At 41.4% G+C, this 21,134-nt stretch overlaps 1 protein-coding gene across 2 annotated transcripts in view; it reads right to left on the bottom strand.

Moving 5' to 3' along the window:
• The window catches only part of Jam2 (junctional adhesion molecule 2), a 46,170-nt gene extending 32,850 nt beyond the window's left edge, over positions 1–13,320 (bottom strand). Inside the window, exon 1 of one of the 2 annotated variants that reach the window (XM_048346384.1) lies at positions 12,789–13,320. In XM_048346384.1, the coding sequence (XP_048202341.1) occupies positions 12,789–12,855 (67 nt within the window). In that variant the 5' untranslated portion in view covers positions 12,856–13,320. The remainder of the gene's footprint in view (positions 1–12,788) is intronic. The other variant, XM_048346383.1, reaches the window with a different exon arrangement.
• Between the last annotated feature and the right edge of the window lie 7,814 nt (positions 13,321–21,134).

A 21,134-nucleotide genomic window follows, 5' to 3' on the forward strand; every position in this document is an offset into this window, starting at 1 on the left:
AGAAAGAATTGGTAGTCATTAGAGTACCTGCCAGATGCTCTCTGCTGACTGAAAATCCATATGCAATGAAACAGAAGCAGTAACTTCCTCCTTCCCACCTAGTACCTTTACACTGTGGAAGTGAATACCCGAAAGAACACTTTCATTGGCCCTGAAACCATCTTTGGACATTTACCATGCGCTACCCTTCCCAGACTAGTCCTCAAGCCACATTCTCTCATGTGGGATTGGGAATCAGCAGCTCAAGTCCTGCCTCCTCTTGTACCCTCTCAAAAGTTTGAAATGCTGTCTATACTCTGATGGTCTAATATTTTTTGGTTTTGGGTTTTAAAGAGTCAGAGAGTTGATGAGAGGGAGGTTTGAGCAAACTAATCCCCATTAAACAAATACAAGAAAACATTTTAAATCTTTTACAAATTTACCTACCTCTTTTTTATAGTCATCTTTTGTTGTTTTGCAGTCTATGCATGTAATGTGCACTACCTATCTGGCAGATGCATTTATCTGGCAGATTACATTTTAGAAGATGAAATATTAACATCCCTTTCAAAAGAAATGCACTGGAAAAGCCATATAACATGCAAAGAAAAATGTAGCTGTTATACATTGAACTTACAGATACCCTTTGCTCTATGACCCCTACCGTGCAGTTCTAGTTGATGACCGGGTTTTGTTGTTTGAAATGAATTTTATTCTTCTATATGAAATGGATGAGATAAAACTGACTAAACACAATTTAAACACACTTCGTGTTTATTATACAAGCCATCTTGGTTAAGACAAAGAGTTTAAGAGAATACATATTTCATATATTTCCAGGAAACTCACTGCCTTAATCCATTCTTGCTGCTATTACAAATGACCCTACTCTGGGTAGTTTATAAACAACAAAAATGTATTGCTTACAGACTGAAAGCTGGGAAGTCCCAGCAGGGCTGGCAGACTTGGTGTCTGCTGAGGGCCAGCTCCTCATACATGGCGACAGCTGGGGAAAGAAGATAGCAAGCTCCCCTGGGTCCTCTTCTTTTTTTAATTCTTGGGTTTTTCTACAGAGGCTTAATCCTAAGAGATTTTTGTGTGGATTCCTCAGTCCTGGAGATATAATCTCATTTGTCTTTGAGAGCTAACTTGCTTTCTAACTAAAATATCTCAGGATCATTTTATGTATGCCCCAATCTAAGCATGAATCAGAGATCATGATTAGTATGGAATACTCAGGAATGATCATTTTTATGCTATGTATGGCTCCTTTGGGGGAGGGTGGGATGGCAAATTATTTCTAACTGCTAACTTCCTGCTCAGAGCATGATTTCTAAAGTCTCTTGCAGGCAGAACACATTTCTTTTCTCAGATCGGGTTTGGCCATGTGGATATGCTTTGACCAGTGCTACAAACAAGCTTTAAGAATGGCTGGACATTCTGAAACACACCTGTAATTTCACTTCACTTGAAAGTCTGAGGCAAGAGGAGATGAGTTGGAGATCAGCCTGGACCACACAGCAAGATCTTGTTTCAAACAAAACAAAATAAATCAACAACACAAAACTCTTGTTACATGCCTTAGCTCTACCTCTCACTGTTCCCAAACAAGGCCACTCCTTCAGTCTGGATCCTAAAATAAGAAGGCAAAAACTTAGCCGCAGACCTCAAGTCACCAAAACGAACACAAGCAAAATATTATTATTACTTCTACTAGTGATGATGATGGTGATGAGGAGGAGGAGGAAGGATGTGGCAAACTATTGGGATTTTTTAAAAGGCTGTTGCTTAACCAAATCTGACTGATACAGGTTGTTATGGTTTATTCTAAATCTTTTTCGTGGTCACAGATAGGAAATGCAAAGAAGAAATTACAAGAGCCAGGTGCTGGTGGCTAAGATCAGTGAATCACAGTTCAAAGTCAACCCAAACAGGAAAGCCTGTGAGATTGTTATTCCAATTAACCACCAAAAAGGAGGAAGTGGAGCTGTGGCTCAAGTGGTAGAGTGCTTACTTTGAGCAAAAAAGATAAGACAGCACCCAGGCCCTGAGTTCAAGCCCCAGGACCAGCTCAAAATAAATATAAACAAATAAGTAGATAAATATAAATAGAGGACCACGAGTTTATACTGGTATTTCTAATTCAATCTCAACATTATAGGATTCTTACTTAACTTTGTAAAACTTTATTCACATGTCTTTTCTTACACTATAATCTTGATTACTATGGGCATTAATGTAATTAATAGTATGCATTGTCTTGCAATGTACTGATGTCATTTCACAATAACAAAACTACTATTTTATACTAATATTCTAGAGCTAGGGGCATGACTCAAGTGGTAAAACACCCAAGTGGCAAGCACAAGGTACTGAGCTCACACCCCAATGCTGTCAAAAACAAATGACTAAATTTCAGTATATATTTACAATTATATTTGTCCTTAAAATATATTCTGATATATGGAAGAATATTACATTTGCAACTCAAACTGGTATCATTTCTCAGTTATGATTTTATCACTCATTTGACCTATACTAAATTCATTACATTTGCTTTACAGCTTTAGATAAAGCTGCTTTTGTAATTTTTAAAAATCATTTGAATTTCGAAATTGAATCTGTGTATTAAGTTATAGGGATCACAATGTGTTCTATTTGTCCCCTCCACCTATTCAGTGTCGATGGTTTCCTTTGAACCTTTCAGTATTCTTTTCCTTATTACACAAGATATTGTGTGTTGCATTTGACTGTTCTTTACCTTGCTAGCTCTTCCTGGAGCTTGCCTTCATTCCTTCACGAGACTACACAATTCACCACTGCATTATTTATTCAACCTTTATGATTTCCATGAAGATGTGTGTGTGTGTATGTGTGTGTGTGTGTGTATGTGTGTGTTCCAGTACCATAGCTTGAGCTCAGAGCTTCTCATTTATTTGTCGTGCTTCCTCATAGCTGGCACTCCACCATTTAAACAATGCCTCCAGCCTAGCTTTTTGCTAGATAATTGTGGATGAAGCCTCACAAACTTTTCTGCCTAGGCTGGCCTCCAACCATGATGCTCAGATCTCAGCTTCCTGGCTAGCTAGGTTTATAGCATGAGCCCTGGTATCTGGCTCAGGTTACCTTTTCATATTTATAATTCATAAGAACTCTTCCTTAACTTATTTTGTTTCTGTTTCTTGGAGAGAGTATGATTTTATTAATATATTTACTAGTATTTAGATCTCCAGTCTATGTGGAACTTATCTTCAAGTACATTGCCAAATTCAGAGTTATTTTCTCCTCAAACAGATATAACAGTAACTGTAGCAATCTTAAAAATCTTCCCTTGTTTCAGAAACAACCAAATAGGCACATGTGTGCACATGCAAATTTCCAAAAGAAATTGGGCTAAGTCCAACCCATTGGTTGTCTACATGTGCCATCCCATAGTGTCTTAATTCTAGAAGTTACACAGTACCGTAGTTCTGGGATATCTCCATTTCATATTTTCCCCTACGAAGCATATTATTGCTTATTTTTCCATTTTCTCATTAATTTGACATTTTTTTCATATGTTTTATATTTAATGCAATGAGTTAGTACAGAAATGCATTTCTAACCTTATGTGGAGGGGGTTCTCTTTGTATAAGAAGTAGAACGTAAAAAGCAAAGTTTGCAGACACTGCTTCAAACATGATTTTTCAAACATTCCAATACACTCCCACAGTTTCTCTGGGGCAGGAGGAGAGCAGACTGTGATTCTCAGGCTAGATCTCATCTTTGCATTAGCCTAATGCTGACCTGGGAGCTGACACCCTTGGTCTGAGCTGATGAGTCACCCAGATCCAGAGCAAGTGTCCTCCATGCTAATGAGCCAGTTACCAATACCTGACAAGAAGACACTGGAAGTATCTGACAAGAATGCCTAAGAGAAGTGCCTTTGGTTTGGAAATAAAGATGTCTGTATCTGGATCTATCTTTTCATCATTCCTAATAAACTTTAGCCCATTATGGGCCATGGATTGCTATGAACTCAATTGAAAGATGTGACAATGAGAGAGAAGTCTGAAGTACTATTCTAGAGAATGATTTTACAATTTCCTAATGTCTTTTTTTTGGGGGGGGGTTGCCAGTAATGCGGCTTAATCTTGAGCCTGAACATTGGCTCTTAGGTTTTTTTCAATGAAGGGAGGTGCTCTACCACTTGAGTCACAGCACTACGTCCACAAAGCTTTTTGCTGGTTAATTGGAAGCCAGCCTGCTCAGGATGGCTTGGAACAGCAATCCTCAGATCTCAGCCTCCTGAGTAGTTATGATTAGCAAGCATGAGCCATCAGCTTCCAGCTTCATTAGAGTTTTCCATCAATATCTAGCAGTTCAAGAGGAGCTTATGTATTTTAACCATAGAAAGAAGCATTGAGCTATTAGCATAATTTCTTTAAAATTTTAAGGCTGATTAATCAATATATTTATTGTCACTCTAGAGAGTCTAGAGTTAATAAGAGGAAACAAGAGCCCTAGAAAGAGTAGTTAGGCACTCATCATAGGTTATTAATTTTATCTTTGTCCTGGGATTTTTACTATTAAATAGTAATTTGGTGATGCTAAGAAACAAGTGATCTCAATGTTACCTGATTTTATTTAATTAATTATTAAACAACCACTGTGTGCCAGGCCCTAGGCTAGGTGGGAGGGCCCAAGGGTGTCTTTAAATTCAACAAACCCACAATTCAGAGAGAAGGAGAAGAATGCGCAGAAATTCTAATTATGTAGTCCAGTGTGAGCCATAAGAAAAAAGAAATACATCAAGAACGCTGGCATATAATAGGTAGTAGACTTCTGCTTTGAGGAATTGGATGAGATGGAAAATCAAGAGAAGTTTAAAGGATTTTAAAGGCAGACCTTCAAGAGATAAACTGTCTCTGACCATGTGGAGAATATTAATGACAATAGCACAATAGGAAATAATATAGGCTGTAATGGAGAGACAGTGTAATTAGGTCAAGTGGCATAAACACACACACACATATACACTCTCATACTTACACACTCAATGCCCAAAAGAAGCTGACATCCTAGCACAAAAATCACCTTCTGGGCCAAAACACAATGACCTCACACTTCCTATGTATTTATATAGATGTAAATAGTTTTGTAATATATAGCTGTGTGTTTTGCTATTAGACAAATAAGGTGCTTGAGTCATAGTTTGTTCCATGATGGTGTCAGTTCTGCTAATCAGCATCCATTTCTATTTTAAGATGTCCCTAGAGCATTTTTTTAACCATAAACACGAGTCTCTCTTTTCAAAATTAGCACTTTTCCAGTGGCTCACCATGTTCCCATTTATTTGTGGTCATTACCCCTTTGATCTCCTTTAAAATTAGTGCCCACTTGCACTTGTCTGCAATTCTTAGCTAGTGTTAGTGTCCCTGTCTTCTCTGGGCTTAGTTATATTTTATATGCACTTTATAATAGCACCTAAAGGTAATTTTAAACCCTACTTTCAGTGCACCTCTGTTTTTACTGCAACTTGCAGCTTGAAATCAGGTGCAGAATATTCCTCTTATGGAGTCATTTCAGCACAACTCAGTTTCATCTTTTTGAGCATTTATAATTTGAATTTTCAGATTAGTGCTGCTCAGTGTGTAAACAGACAAAGCAATCCTAGGTTGTTCCCTTGGGAAATGTTGGCAACTAAAACAGACAGAAAATCCTGTAAAACAAATAAAGTTAGGTGTAAATGAGAGTGCAGGGGAAGAGAAGAGGGAGGGAAAGAGAGGGGAAGGAAGGGAGAAAGAAGAAAAGAAAGAAGGAAGTGAAGCCAGGGAGGAAGGAAGGAAGAAAAGGAGGGAGGGAGGGAGGAAGGAGGGAGGGAGGGAGGAAGGAAGGACAAGAGAGAGAGAGAGAGAGAGAGAGAGAGAGAGAGAGAGAGAGAGAGACCTCTTTTACAGTGAAGAGCCAAAATTGCTGTCTCTTAAACTCACGAGGATTCTAGCGCAGGACATTTTGAGCCAGGACAGTGGACAGTTAAAAGAGTAATTCTTGAATACTTTCACAGGACTAAATCCAATAGTACAGCTCTTGGCTTCTCTGCTCATCAAGGGGAGGAACAATTCAAACTGGAGAGTACTGACTACCCACTAATTCACTGGCCTGAAGATCCAAAGATTAGGTTTTATGGTTCTGCCAGCAGCAATCATGTGAGCACTTCCCTATTCTTCTCCCTTTCCCTCTCTCTTCTCTCTCCCTTTCTCCTCCTCCCACCGTGTGTGTGTGTGTGTGTGTGTGTGTGTGTGTGTGTGTGTGTGTACTTAACAGGAAAAAAAAATCATTGCCACCCGTCAAACTCTCCTAAAGGATGTCAACTCAGGAAACTTTTAAATTGATGTTAAAGGAAGATAACTCCAGGCATAGAAAAAGGAATCATACTGAAACGAGTTAAATGGCAACTAAAAGAAGTAACTTTTCTTTTTGATTTCCACCCGTTTCTTTTTGGAGATGCTGGGGGTTTGAACTCAGGACCTTGCTTGCTGGACAGGACTCTACCACTTGAGCCAAACATCCCTGCCCAATATTTCTTTTTCTTTTCTTTTTTGTTAGTGGTGACTGCTGAGCAGAAATTTTGAAATTACTGCAGCATACATTTATTCTTAAAAATTGCTTAATGGATGTGAGAAGTCTGTGGCAGAGGAAGAATGTGCTGCCAGGTTCTGGTTTTAAGGCCACAGTGAAGAGAGAGGAAAAAAATAGGTGGAAGAAGGAAGAGAGGAGCAGAGAGGGAGAGAGATTATCTAAGCACACATTTTCAAGAGCCTAATAATATTTAATCAACTACTTTGCAAATAGGAGACAATTCTCTGTGGGTGATGAATATGTGTAGTTACGCAAATGTGCAATAACTGTAATAAACTAGATAAACGTTTTTACTAATAATTGCTAACTCCCCATTCACCCGAGCTGTCCATTCTCCTACCAAACTCAATAGGTTCTCTTGGAAAAGAAAATCTCACTGATCATCTATATCTTTGGTTTTCCAAGTGTGCTGTACATATTAACATGTTTAATTCAGCACTATTAGGGGTATTATTCCCATCCAGATAAGAAGACTGACACAGAAGTTAAGCAACTGGTACAAGACAACACTGCTGGGGAGTAAATCCACTCAGAGTATGTGTTCTTTATATTACAGCATTGTAGTCTGAAATACAAAGAAAAAAAATAATTCTTTTTCATTGTGAACTTGAATCTAGAGGTGAAAGATATGGGTGCTGCGTGCCCCTCAAACTAATCTTGGCCACAACAGCATAGCTGTGCATCTCTGTCCGTATCCTATAAATACATTTACTTTACACAGCCAATAGAATGAAGGCCATATCGATGGAATTAAAGTTGTCAATTGGTTGACCTTGAAATGGGTAGATTATACCCAAGTGGATTTGATGGAATTCCAAGTGAAAGAATGAGAACCAGAGATGGTATCTGGGCATCACTGGCTTTGAAGGGGAAGGAATGGGCCACGAGTGGGTGGACTCTAGAAGATGGACAAGGCCAGGAAACAGGTTATTCTCCTGACACCTTGATTTTAGCCCAGTGAGTCAGCTTCAGACTTCTGACCTCAAAGGTGTACATTTCCTTGTACTGTGTGTGGGGGGTTGTTTGTCTGAGTTACAGCCTTCTTGACAGTAAGGCCTCCCACAAAAATGGCGCTCAGTTTTAAGATTTCTTTTTCTGCCTTTGCAAACAGAAGTGCCTGATCCAGATTCCCATTTCTCTTTCCCTTCTCCCTCATCTTCCTCTATCAGGCTGGCAGATATCTTTTTTTTTTTTTTGCCAGTCCTGGGCCTTGGACTCAGGGCCTGAGCACTGTTCCTGGCTTCTTTTTGCTCAAGGCTAGCACTCTGCCACTTGAGTCACAGCGCCATTTCTGGTCATTTTCTGTATATGTGGTGCTGGGGAATCGAACCCAGGGCTTCAAGTATACGAGGCAAGCGCTCTTGCCACTAGGCCATATCCCCAGCCCCATGGCTGGCAGATATCTTAATAGGTCATTGTGAGATGAAGGGATGAAAACAAATGTTATTTTAAATGACAACCTGTACAAGTTTTCGGTGATAAAACCTATACACATTTCCAGTGATGAAACAGGAGGTGAGGTTTTCATTAAAGAATGTGCCTCTTGTCTATTGTCCAACACGCAACCTATACCAAAGCAGAGCATGTGTGGTGAACATCTGTGAACATCTGTAAACCCTCATCAGCTCCATTCTCCTCCACCCCTCAGGTGGAAGGATAAAGGCTATTCTCAGCCACATAGAAATCATTGTTCTTTTTAGGCTAAAGTTTTGTTTGGACTAATTTTTTAAACACAATTTCTGCCCTAGTGTTAAGATGGTTATCGGGTCTAGCAACAAGCCCATTTTGACCTTTATGTCCATCAGACAATTGAGACCCTGCCAGGTTGGAACCTGTTCTATTCTGCAAATAATTGACTGTGGTGCTTTGTTCTTAATAATGTTTACAGAAGGCAGGATTTTCCTGGCATTGGTCTCCTGGAGTGCTATTTTGTGTCAGTTCTACTTTGCAAGTTTTAACAAAAGTTCCAGAAGACCTCTTTTTCCTCTTATGTCTTGATCCATTTGTGAGAGATTACAGAGTCAGGCCCAATACCTGCCTTAGGTTCTGGCCCGTAACTGAAGACATGAGCTGCTACCAGCCAGCCAGCCAGGAACCGCTCTCACTCACGCTCAACTCCTTGTCCAGATCATGACAGCCTACCTCCACCATTGAATACGTATGCTTCTTATTTTGAGTTATCACTTTAGCTCCAACTTCAGGAAAATCTACCCCCCCCCCCACATCTACTCAACATGAGGTTGGTGCTTAGTGATTTACATTGCACTCATGAATTCTCCCATCCAAGTACTAACCAGGCCCGACCCTGCTTAGCTTCCTAGATCAGACGAGATCGGGCGCGTTCAGGGTGGTATGGCCATAGACAATCATGAATTCGAATTCCAGGCATATACTTCATCTTTCTACCTTACTTCTTGAATTATCTACTATGATCTAAACACTTATGTTCCTAAAAGTTGAAACCTTATCACTGATGTGATAATATTTTGATGTAGGGATGTTAAGACGTGATTAGGTCATGAAGGTGGAGTTCCCAAGAGTGGGATTCGTGTCCTTATTAAACAGGCCCCAAAGTGTTGCAATAATCCTTCTACCACACAAGGATGTTATGAAAAGGAGCCATTTATGAACCAGAAGTGGGTTCAGACATTGAACCTCTTCAGACATTGAAGCTGTCTTTTCCTTGACTGTGGACTTCCATCCTCCACGACTTGGAGAAACAAATGTTTATTGTTTATAAGCTAACCAATTTATATTCTGGGATTTTGTTTTGGTTATATTAATCTGGTGGAATAAGATACCATCTAACCAACAAGTTAGATGTTCACATGTGATATCAACCAGATACTTTGCTCAGCACTGGACATAACGGGAACAAAGATCAGGAAGTTTCTTCCTCAGTGGAGAAGGAAATACAAATATAATTTAATCAAATTAAATGTCCCCCAAGGCCCCATGTGTTAAAAGCCTGGTCCCCAACCTGTAGCACTATAGGAAGGTAGCAAAACCTTTAACAGATGGAACAGTGAGAGTTCTTCCAGCCATTAGAGCATGCCCTTGGAGCAGATGGTGGGACTGTACTCATTTCTCTCTCTTTTTTTATTTGAGTCCTAGTTACATGGGGAACTTTGCTGCTCCACCCCACGCCTACTACCATGATATCCTGCAGCACAGCAGGCCCCAAAGAAAAGAGACCAGCTCACTGTGAACCACCACCTCTAACACAGTACCCCCAAAGAAACCTTTCTTCTTTTTAAGGTGTCTCAATATTTTGTTGTAGTAACTAACAGCTGACAGAAAGTAAATGTCAATATATCAATAGATACTGGACTCACACTTAAAAATGACAGGGTAAGTAACAAAAAAAACCCTCTAGACAACTAAGAATATTTAAAACATTGACCAATAGTAGAAATAACGGAGTAGCACAGTATTGTGAGTATAAGTGATAGTATTGAGATGAAAGAGCCAAACAGGTAGAAAAGAATATTTGGGAGGGATACTGAAAAGATGAGCATGTAATTGCAGCATAACAAACCCAATGTCTGCAGTAAGTTAAAATAGGCCAGGTATCATAGGCTCATGCCTGTAATCCTCGCCACTCAGGAGGCTGAGATCTGAAGATTGCAGTTTCAAGGCAGCCCAGATAGGAACGTCCATGAGACTCTTGATCTCTGATTAACCACTCAAAAATGCCAAAAGTGGAGCTGTGGTTCAAGTGGTAGAGTGCTAGCCTTGAGCACAAAACCCCAGAGACAGCATTTGGGTCCAGAGTCCAAACCCCAGACTGACACAATAAAATGAAAATAAAATAAAGTAGTAAATATTGGATTATCCACCAAAGTATAAAGCTTTTATGAGCCCATGGTGATATGAAGATATGTGACTAAACAGAAAAATAATTAAGACTAACTCTCCCATGCATAAGAAGTCCAAATAATTTAGAGAGAGATTCCATTTTTATGGGGTGTTGCCCATTTTCCTTCCACAAAGTCTAGTCTGGAAATGAGGACAGAGGGAAGGTGATCCATAATGAAAGCTGACAAACACTACCTCAGCTACGTGATCAAGACTCGAACACCAATAGTGGTGAGTCATGTTCATAGTGAGCTCCCTGAACATGAAAGGATTAAAATGATACTTTGCCTCCATGATTTTCCTCCAAAGAAGAAAAACCTTCATAGCTCAATCTGGTCATGAGAAAAGCATCAGAAAAATACTAGTTAAGGCATAGTACACAAAATGCTCAGTCAGAGCTCTTTAAGTGTATCAAGATAATAGAAAAAATTCTGGAAAAGTGCCACAGCTCAGAAGAGCCCATGGAGACCAGATGATCAAATAGAGTCTGGTCTCCTAGATGAGATAGATCCTGAAACAGAAAAGGATATTGGGTAAGGACGAGAAAAATCTGAGCCAAGTGCACCATACTCTTGTACTACATACTACAAATAGAGAAAACTGGGCATGAGGTACGTGGGAATTCTCGATATTCAATTTGCAATTTTTCTTTGAAAAACTAACTTTTAACTTAATTGAGTACAATACTATGTGACTGTTGTTTCTACTGTTAGTCACCATTTTAAATATTATTCAAGAACCAATGGTACTAAAAACTTTATTTTAATGTTAAAAAGGAAAGAGAAACAGAAAAACATTCTGGCGATGTTAAGACAGTATGGAGAAAGCCCCCATGATATTTCAAATATAATAATCCTTTATAAGAATCAGGATCTGAAAGGCAGCAACTACCCATCATCAAAGCTTTTGTTTTTCTCTTGGCTGTTTTCTTGGTTTCAACTTCAAACTTAACCATGTATTGTTTCTATTTTGAGGGTAGAACAAGAATAACAGAGAAAAGTAATTTCCTATACTAGAGCCAGCCATATTTTTCTAAATGTGAAATATAAGATTTCTCTGGAATACACAACTTTCCTTACCAGTTTGGTTACAATTCCGCCAGACTGCCTTTCAGTCTGAACTCATTTCTTTCTGTGTGTAGCCAGAGAAAGAAAGGCACTTAATGATGTCAATGAATATTTCAAATTTGCCTAAATACGTGATTGGGAAACTTTGCCTTTCTGACTCAATGTATTCCTTTCTTAAGACTATCTGATCCCTGTTCCTTTAAAGGACATAGCCTCATCACCTGAGGCTGATCACTTGTCTAATGAGTGGGTGAGAAAAAGTCATTGCACTGTGACACATGACATTCATCTGGAAGGTTATTTTGAATACTGCAGGTATTAAATTACCAGAACCTAAATATCAACAACAAGTCACTTTGGTTTAAAAAAAAAAAGTGTATGTGGGAGGTGGAAAGGAAAAACAAAAGGGAAAAAAGGAGAAAGAAAACAAAAAAGCAAAGCAAAAGCAAGATTTCCTCACTTAAGGATCTAGTGTAATTTCCTGTTTTCCTAAAAACAAAAAATTAATGTGAAGAAAAGCATTTTAAAGCATTCACGAGTTGTGAAGGCGTCGACAGCTTGCTGCAAACCATCCTGTGAAACTGACTTAGGGGCATCTCTCCAGTGCGCTCGCTCAGTCCGCCCCGTTCTCACTATTGTCCAGGTGGCTGCCCGGGGCGCCGCAGCTGGGTAAGGGTTGCAGCCCAGACTTCTCCAAGCTCCACGTGAATATGCAGGTGGAGAGGGTCAAAGCCATGCTGGCTCACCAGCCACGGACGTGGCCCACCCCACGGGCTTCCCAAGGGCTCCGCGGGACCCTGAGAAACCCTGCATCCCCCCCCCCCCCGCGTGCCCTCGCTGCCCGCGGGCGCCGGGCGATGCCATCTTCCAGAGTTGTGGGCGTCTTGAGGAGTCGTGGGCGAGCTTTGCATTCTGATCACGTCCCTGCGGCTTTCAAACTTACCCCAACTTTGCAAGAAGAGAGCGAGCGAGGGCGAGAGCGAGCGAGCGAGCGAGAGAGACTGCTAAGTGGGGAACCCTTGATTTTCTCCCATTAGGACGAACAAAACCCGAACACCACGTACAAGAAACCCAGGACCTCCGGCCACTTGGCTCCAAACGCCAAACCCCCGCGCCCCGCAGACTCCAGCCCCGAGCCGCGGGGACGCCGCCGGGGAGAGCCGCGTCCAGGACCAGGGGGGGCCCAGAGGTTCGGGGGAGACTGATCCAAGCAAGGGGTGAGTGTAGGAGAGAGGGGGTGTAGGAGGTACCCGAGCAACTTACAGCCCAGGGCGACCACCAGGTAGCGAAGAAGCAGCAGGAGGAGGCGGTGGCGGCTCCCCCTCGCCATCTTCCCGGACTCGAGCTGATGGCTCCACGCGGAAGGTCGAGGGGTTCGGGGTGGCTGGAGTGCCGGTGTCGGGGAAGCGGGGCGGGGGGATCCCCTGAATTCCAGGGGGGTGGGATAGAGGCAGAGGCGAGAGTAGTGAGGAGAAAGGAGGCAGGGAGGCGGATCGGGATGGGATGTCAGTTTCCCTTCCTGGGCTGCTTCCTCCGTGCGTCTCTCAGCCCTGGGATGGGAAGCCGCGGGGTGTGGGGGGGGGGGGGCGATCTGGGGCGACCTTCTTAAGAGTGAAGGGGCTGGGGGGGGGGGGGAGGGAAGGCGTGGAAGTAGGATTAGGTGTCCGCAGGGTCCTAAGTGAGGGGGACAGCAGCAGAAGGCCAGCGGCGGAAGGGAGCGCGCAGCGGGTCCCCCCTCTCCCCCCCGCCCCGCGACGCCCGGATTGATCGGCTTTGTGTCTGGTCCCGCGCGGCGCTCGCTGCCAGCTGTCCCCGGGGCGAGGGGGGACGGGCCGGGGGCGGGGGGCGGGGACGGTGGCAGGGATGGGAGGGGGTGGTGGTGCATGAGTGGGAGAGTTTCTCCTGCCGTGTGCCCCACTCCTTCCTCCCCCTCCCATAAGAAAAGAAAAATCCCACAAAACTTCCTTTACAGTCTAGATCTGGAGATTTTGGGGGGATTGAGTGTCTAGGGGGTGAAGGCAAGGAGGGAAACCCCTGCTGGAAGGAGATGAACTTCGCGAGCTCGGACTCCAGACAGAAGGGGAGGAAAAATAAACCTTGAAAAAAAAAAAAAAAAGCCATTTTCTCTCCTGCTGCAAGTCAGGTTTCAGATTTTTCAGCCACAGTTTTGGCCTCCTCTCAACTTAAACTTTGTGCCTTCAAGGTGTGTTATGTCTTTGCTTTTTTTTTTTTCTTTTTCCTTCTCCTCCCTCAAGTCAGAGATGGAAGTTCAACTAACGGTGTGAAATATTTATCATGTTTCTCTCCAGTTACATAACTGCTACCCGTGGAGTTTTCCACATGTTAAAACCCCACAGCTGCCCTTTGTCAGGTTTATTTTTGGTCTCCTGTGCTTTTTTAAAAGGAAACCCATCATGAACGCTCTGGCGCGTCGCGTGCTTTCAAATTGACGGCCGCTTGTGTGCGCACCCTTACGACGCCTAAACAAAGGCGATTTTTATAATTACTTGTAGGGGCCAAAAAGAAAGAAAAAAAAAGTCTGGTGCCTTCAAAAAGATTGATGGATCTGATGGATCTAGGTAAAGGCCATTCCCTGGAGAAGAAATTGTTATAAATCAGTGCTTTGGGGGTAGAATAATGCATGAAGTGCTGCATTGAAGATAGGTGATTTAGTGGTCTACACATAAAGCATTCAGCCAGTTCTGGGGACAAAGGCAACCAGAGTTTAGATATGCACAACTGTGAGGAATGAGACATCCTTATCGTTGCCTTGGCAACCCCAATGCAAGCCCAGTCCCTAGGGGCAGAGGGAAGGGGGCCAAGGACCCAGGAAGCCCTGAAAAGAAAGTCCAGACTGGCAAAATGTTGGAGCGCATGCAGGGAGAAGCAGGACAAGCTAATGTCAGTTACTCTCAGCAGTCACAAAAAAAAAAAGCTTTAATACTTTAAGAGAAAAGTTGTTGGCGTCTTTTTATTATTCTTTCTTTCTTTTGCTTACAACGATGTCATTTTTTACTCCTCCCTAAAGACACATGGGAGGGAGCAAACTTTATAAAATTACTCTGTGACATTTTTGTTTGTTTTGCCAGACCTAGGGCTTGAACGCAGGGCCTGAGCACGGTCCCTGCACTCTACCTCTTGAGCCACAGCACCACTGACAGCTCTTTGTGGTGCTGAGGAATCAAACCCCAAGGCTTCATCCGTGCTAGGCAAGCAAGAGTCTCTACCACTATGCCACATTTCCAGCCATCTCTATGACATTTTTGAGCAATTGACTCTTTCATTTATTTACCACCCATCTATGGATTATTAAGTGGCTACAATGTGTCATTTGGGGATAATAATTAATAAAACAGAAGCTTTGCCATGGATAATCTCACAGTTTGCCTCTGTTCCCCGCCCCCCTTTTTTTTGTCTTTTGAGACAGTGTTTCACTATGTAGTCCAGGCTGGCCTTGGATTTACTACTTGGCTTAAGCTGGCCTCCAACTCCTGATCTTCCTGCCTTAGCCTCCCAAGTACAAAACTCACAGTGATGAGGAAGGAAAAAAGGAGAGGTGAAGAGAGAGGGGAAGAAGGGGAAGAGCAGGAATCTCTTCTAGAAAATGGCCTAATATCGCATGTTAGGGGAAGACAAAACAGAACTTTTTCTTTTGTGTTTCTCAGTGGTAGAGTCTTAGGGGAGAAAAGGCAATATTTAGTTTCCTAAGGAAGTAGAACTATGGCTCAAGCAGTAGAGGGCTAGTCTTAGCAGAAAAGTTCAAGGTCAGCACCAGGCACCAAGTTCAAACCCCTCCACTGACAAAAAAAAAAGTATGGGGGTGGGGGGAAAGAAAGTCTTCTGAAAAGCCAGGCACGGGTGGTTCATGCCTGTAATGTTAGCTACTCAGGAGGCTGAGATCTGAGTGAGGATCACTGTTCAAAACCAGGAGGGACAGGAAAGTCTGTAGACTCTTATTTCCAATTAGCCACCAGGAAACTGGAAATGGAGCTGTGGCTCCATCTGGTAGAGTGCTATCCTTGAGCAAAAGAGCTCAAGACAGGGGAGAAAAAATCTCCAACATCTCTGAAAGGGAGGAAATGCCATCCTCCCCAATTTACAGTTCAAAAACTGAGCTAAGATGCCAAATGGTTCATCCAAGGTTAAGGATAAAGAATGGTCCCTCTGTTGGTGTGTTGGTGCTGTGGTTTCCTGTATCAGGCCTTCAAAAGAGGGTTATGTATTAAAGGAAAAGAAATAAAGGATGAGAACTTCAGATAGAACAAAGAGCAAGATGAAGTTGGGAGATATAGAACTTATGACTTGTTTAGGAAAAGCAAGACTATAGTATTAGAATTCATGTGAAAATGGGAGAGAAAGGGGCTAATAAGCTTTTTGAAGGCAGAAGAGTAGGATATGAAGGTCCATATTTTATTTCCATCTGCTTTTTAGAATCCCCTAAGAATCCTGAAATATGATCCTGTCCTTAAACTTATGTTCAACTTGTGAATTCTGTAAGTTTCAAGCCCAGTGGTATTGTCCTGCGAGACTGTATTTCTAGCAAGGACCTGGTTGGTTCTGATGTAATGAGACCCCTGGAAGGTACCAAATGATTACAGAAGGCAGAAAAGGCAGAGAAAGTAAAGGAGATCAATTATGGAAAAAAATGTGACTATGTATCTGTGAATAAATCAAAAGACATGACTGTCATAAGAGCTAGAAGCAAGATGCAGAAAAAGAACACACAAAACAGTAATCAAACTATAAAGGAATGGGGAAAGAAGCAGCAGCCAGGGAGAATTTACAGTGCCTGATGCAAAAAAAAAAAAAAAGATTGAAAAATTTCTCCCCAGTTCGGTAATTATGGAACATTGATGACTTCTATGCTAGAGAAAATAAACCTCCAAAGACTTGTGGCAAAATGGACTTATGTTCTATTCTTGATCAAACAACCAATGCGTATGGTAAAGAAAGCAAAAGTCTGTTGACACTTATTAAAGATAGTAAGGCAGACTGTCTTTCAAGGGGGAGGCTATGACAGTAGGTGTAGTGACCACTGTATTGGGTCTTGCAGGGAAGAGAGAAATTGGACTTAATTCTGACTCTCACCAGGGCAAGAAGAGTTTTAAAACTCAAGAGCATTGTGGTGGGGCAGGGCATGGAAATTTGCTAAGAGGAAACATGAAAGATAAGGGCTTTCTAACTAAACAGACTTGGCAGATTTATTGCTAAAAATCAGCCAGGGTGATAGAGTATCAGGGTGGTCAGATACCAAGGGTGGGGCATTTCTGTTCAACTGACTCATCAGAATGCTGCCAAGTTTGACCAGAACAAAGAAAGAAGCCCACGGCCAAGTTTGGGCCTAGTGAAGGAGAAGCCTCAGGAACCCCAGGAAAGTTTGATTGACACAGTCCTGACAACATAGCACTTAAGAATCTTTAGCAACAGGGTAGTGAAGGAGTAGCAGTTGCTCATGTTGCCTTATTAATGAATGGTTAGGAGTTGGTTTCCTTGTTGTTAAGCAGGGAGAAAATATCATGAAGTTGCTCTGAACTCTATACTCAGTGGACATCCTGTTCCTACCACCTGTCACTAGGTTGTTTTTGGTCTGCTTGTTTGTTTTCCTTCTCAGGAAAATATAAGTAAGGGTTTTGTATTTTGGGATACATTACCACTTTTTATTCTTTGCACCCACTAGAATTCTCATTTCAAAATAACATTGAGGAGGTGTGGAGGCACATTTCCTAACACAAGTATCTAAAGAAAGGGCTGGGTTTAAACGGACTGACTTCTCACACCATCTCAGATTTGGCGTTTCTGTGTTGGATGGGTTATTTTCCCTCGTGGGTGTGGGGAAGATGCTGGCAAGTGTGCCCACATGCTGCCATTCAGGGAAGAGAGAGAGAGAAAAAAAAAAAACCCTTCCATTTCCAGAACCACAAGCATTCTCAGTTGTTCCACAAATAAATGTTCAACTCCTGTGTATAAAATTTAAAGGCTTGAACAAGTTTCTCTTTATTTAATTTGGCTTGATTTTGCTATCATATCCTCACACCATTTTCTAGAACCTTCCTGATCTCAGCAGCCCATGGCGATGGGTCCACAGTCACATTCATGCTTACTTTACCGGCTGGGTTCTCGGTGTTTTAATGTCCTGCTAAGATTAATATGTAAATCTTGCTCTGCCCCACCCCCCCGCCCCATCATGCCTTGAGCTTTAAGAGGTGGGGCTTAATGGAAGGTCCTTAGGTCCCTGGGGGTGGCAGGCTTTTAATGGGGGCATTCTCTCTTTCTTTCTCTGGCTTGAGATGTAATTACTAACTGGTTCTAAACATATACTCCCTACGGGAATCTCTTCACCATAAGGTGATACAGCCAAGGGCAGCCTCCAAGCCAACACTGTACAATCTAGACTGTCAGGATTCTTGGCAGTTCAAACTCAGGGATTCACATATGCTAGCCTGACTTTCTACCACATGAGCCATTCTGGCTATTTTGGAGACACAGCCTAATAGACCTTCCCGCTTAGGCTCATCTCAAACCGTGATTCTCCAGATCTCAGCCTCCTGAGAAGCTAGAATTTCAGGTGTAAGTCACAGGCACTCAGCTTAGAATTTTTTAAAAAAAGAATCGTCTGTGCTTTTAAAAATTGTCCTTGGGAGCAAAAATGTACTCATTAACTGTAACCACTCAGTATATCACCTTTACACTAAAATTTAAAAGAAGAAAATTCCTCGGGAGGTAAGGAAGAAAGAGAAAGAGAGAAAGAAGGAAAAAAGGAAGAAAGAAAGGAAGCAAAGAAAGAGAGAGAAAGGAAGAAAGATAAGATGGAATCTACTATAGCCATAGTCCTTTTCATTGAACTGAGGCTTCAAGGCATTCTTTTTGTTTTTGTCTATTTTAAAATATAATTTTATTATTAAGATATTGTAATATATAAGGGGCTGGGGATATGGCCTAGTGGCAAGAGTGCCTGCCTCATATACATGAGACCCTGGGCTCGATTCCCCAGCACCACATATACAGACAATGTCCAGAAGTGGCACTGTGGCTCAAGTGGTAGAGTGCTAGCCTTGAGCAAAAGGAGGCCAGGGACAGTGCTCAGGCCCTGAGTTCAAGGCCCAGGACTGGCCAAAAAAACAAAAAAACAAAAACAAACAAACAAACAAAAGATATTGTAATATATAAGTCAATTCCTGAGTACATTTAGTTTTTGGACAATGTCATCCCTTCCTTTGCTTTCCCCTCCCATCCCTGCCTAAAAGTTACATAGTTCATAAACAATATGATTGCATTTGTTCACCCTTCCTCCCTCCCTTTCCATGCCTTACTTTTGCCCTCCCCTAAAAGAGACACCCAAAAACAAACACCACCACCAGCAACAATAACAAAAAGCCTAGGTCTCAATTTCCTATAATTTGTTTCAATAAGATTAGCTTAAATGTTCAGAGCAGTTACACCTTTGAGTTCCTCCCCTATAGGTATTCTCTAGTCTGATTGTGCAAGAATGCCTTGATTCCTGTGTAGGTTATTATGTCCAGTTATATTTTAGATCTAGCTTCCATATATGAAAGAATACATTAACCATTTGTCTCTCTGAGCTTGGCTTACCTCATTTAGCATGCTTTGTTCTAGGTCCATCCATTTCCCTACCAATGACATAATCCCATTCTTTCTAACTGATGAGCAAAATTCCATTGTATTGATCCACTTATCTGTTGTAAGACATTTGGGTTGTTTCCATAATTTAGCTATTACAGATAGTGCAGCAATGAATATGGAAATACAAGTGTCCTTGCCATATCCTGACTTGCAATGATCTTGGTAGATGCCCAGGAGTGGTATGGCTGGGTCATAGAGAAGTTCTATGTTTAGTTTTTTGAGGCACCCCCAAAACACCTTCCAGAGTGGTTGTTCTAATTTACACTCCCATAAATAGGACAATAGTGTTCCTTTCCCCCCACATCCCTGCCAGCATTTGTTGTCGTTTGAATTCTTGATGTTGATCAATCTAACAGGGTTGAGATGGAATCCTGAAATTTTGATTTGTATTTCCTTTATGGCCAGAGATGTTGAACATTTCCTCATATGTCTATTTGCCATTCTTACTTCTTCTGAGAAGTCTCTCTTAAGCTCCTTTGCCCATTTATTGATTGGCTTATTAGTTTGGGAATGTTAAGTTTTTGAGCTCCTTGTATATTTTGGATATTGTGTTTGTGTCAGATGTATTGATGGTAAAGATTTTTCTCCCAGTCTTTCAGCTTTCTAGTTTTGCAACTATATCCTATCCTTTGCTGTGCAGAAACCTTTAATTTTGATATAATCCCATTTGTCAAGTCTATCTCCTACTTACTGAAGGCATTCTTTAAATTTAGTATGTACCCAAACTTAAGGAAGATACATTGGAAGGCAGGAAAAAAATCAGTCTTGTGATTTATTTCTTAAGCATTTTAAACACATCTTCCGCTAGCATATCTCTATAAATCTATGTCCATGGCCAAATTTTGAATGCTGGTGTTGACTTACCAAACTGTTTCTTTCATGCTGAGAGATCTTTGATAAGCTTGATCTACTGGCTATGTGGGCAGAGGGGGCAGCGACAGTGTACAGAATGATGCCTTTTCATCCCCAAAGATTTAGAAAGTCCATTGTGTTCTTGGATCTGTCGGCACTAAACCAGGTGGATGGTGTTAGCTATTTTGTAATTCTCTTTTCGGCTCTATGTTTTTTTAAGTAATTGCTTGGAGTAGCAGCAGATAATGAGCATTTAGTTTCAGAGTTACATGCAAGTAATGTTGTTAAATGACAATATGCTATTCTCTCCACAGCCAAGATTTCTGTTTCTTGGGAGATGTAAAATAGGATATTTTCTTATAGTATAGACTTTAAAACTTCCATTGTTTATTCAATGTTAAATTTGTCTTGTGCCTTGTAGTCGTGACTGATCGTAGGACTTAGACCAATTCTATTCTTTTCCTTGGCAGGGTGATAGTATAAAGAAAGCCACCATCTGCTGATTCCTTGAAATGACAAGAATAATTACACGTTCAAATGCTTGTCTGCTGGCTTGGAGTCAGGGGACACAATTGAGACTTTGAAAATACCTTTAAATATAGAAGATGTTTAACAAGCAGGATGCTGGGTTAGAGCCTGTGGCTGTGGAGTAGCTATCCTTGTCATTCCTTCCTAGGATAGGGGCTAAACTTCCTAGAATCAAAAGTCCAAATATTCTGGCCATTCCAAGAGCAGCCATTTTGGTTTTTCCTTTCACACAGTTAGATAAGATTTTGATTGCTCACATGTATATATGAGACTAAGATGAGGAATTTTAGAGCCATTTCAACTGTAGAACTAGACAGTTCCTCTTTTTGAGTCTTTAAATTGAGAAGTGAAGAGTAAGAAATTCTCATAACACAATCATATTATTATTATGCTGGAAAGTGATCTATATTACAAATGACTCATACTCAATTACTACAGATCCACCATCCTCCTTCTTAACAATCCCACGCACTATTTAAAAATCACTTAATTGTGTCTTAATAAGCCATGAGGTTTAGAAGAGGGACAAGATATAGAGAACTAGAATAAAAAGATGTCTTGGTTATGACATGCAAGTTGGGGTTTATA

This window comes from Perognathus longimembris, chromosome 5, assembly GCF_023159225.1.
Source record: "Perognathus longimembris pacificus isolate PPM17 chromosome 5, ASM2315922v1, whole genome shotgun sequence".
In the NCBI taxonomy this organism is placed as follows: Eukaryota; Metazoa; Chordata; class Mammalia; order Rodentia; family Heteromyidae; genus Perognathus; species Perognathus longimembris.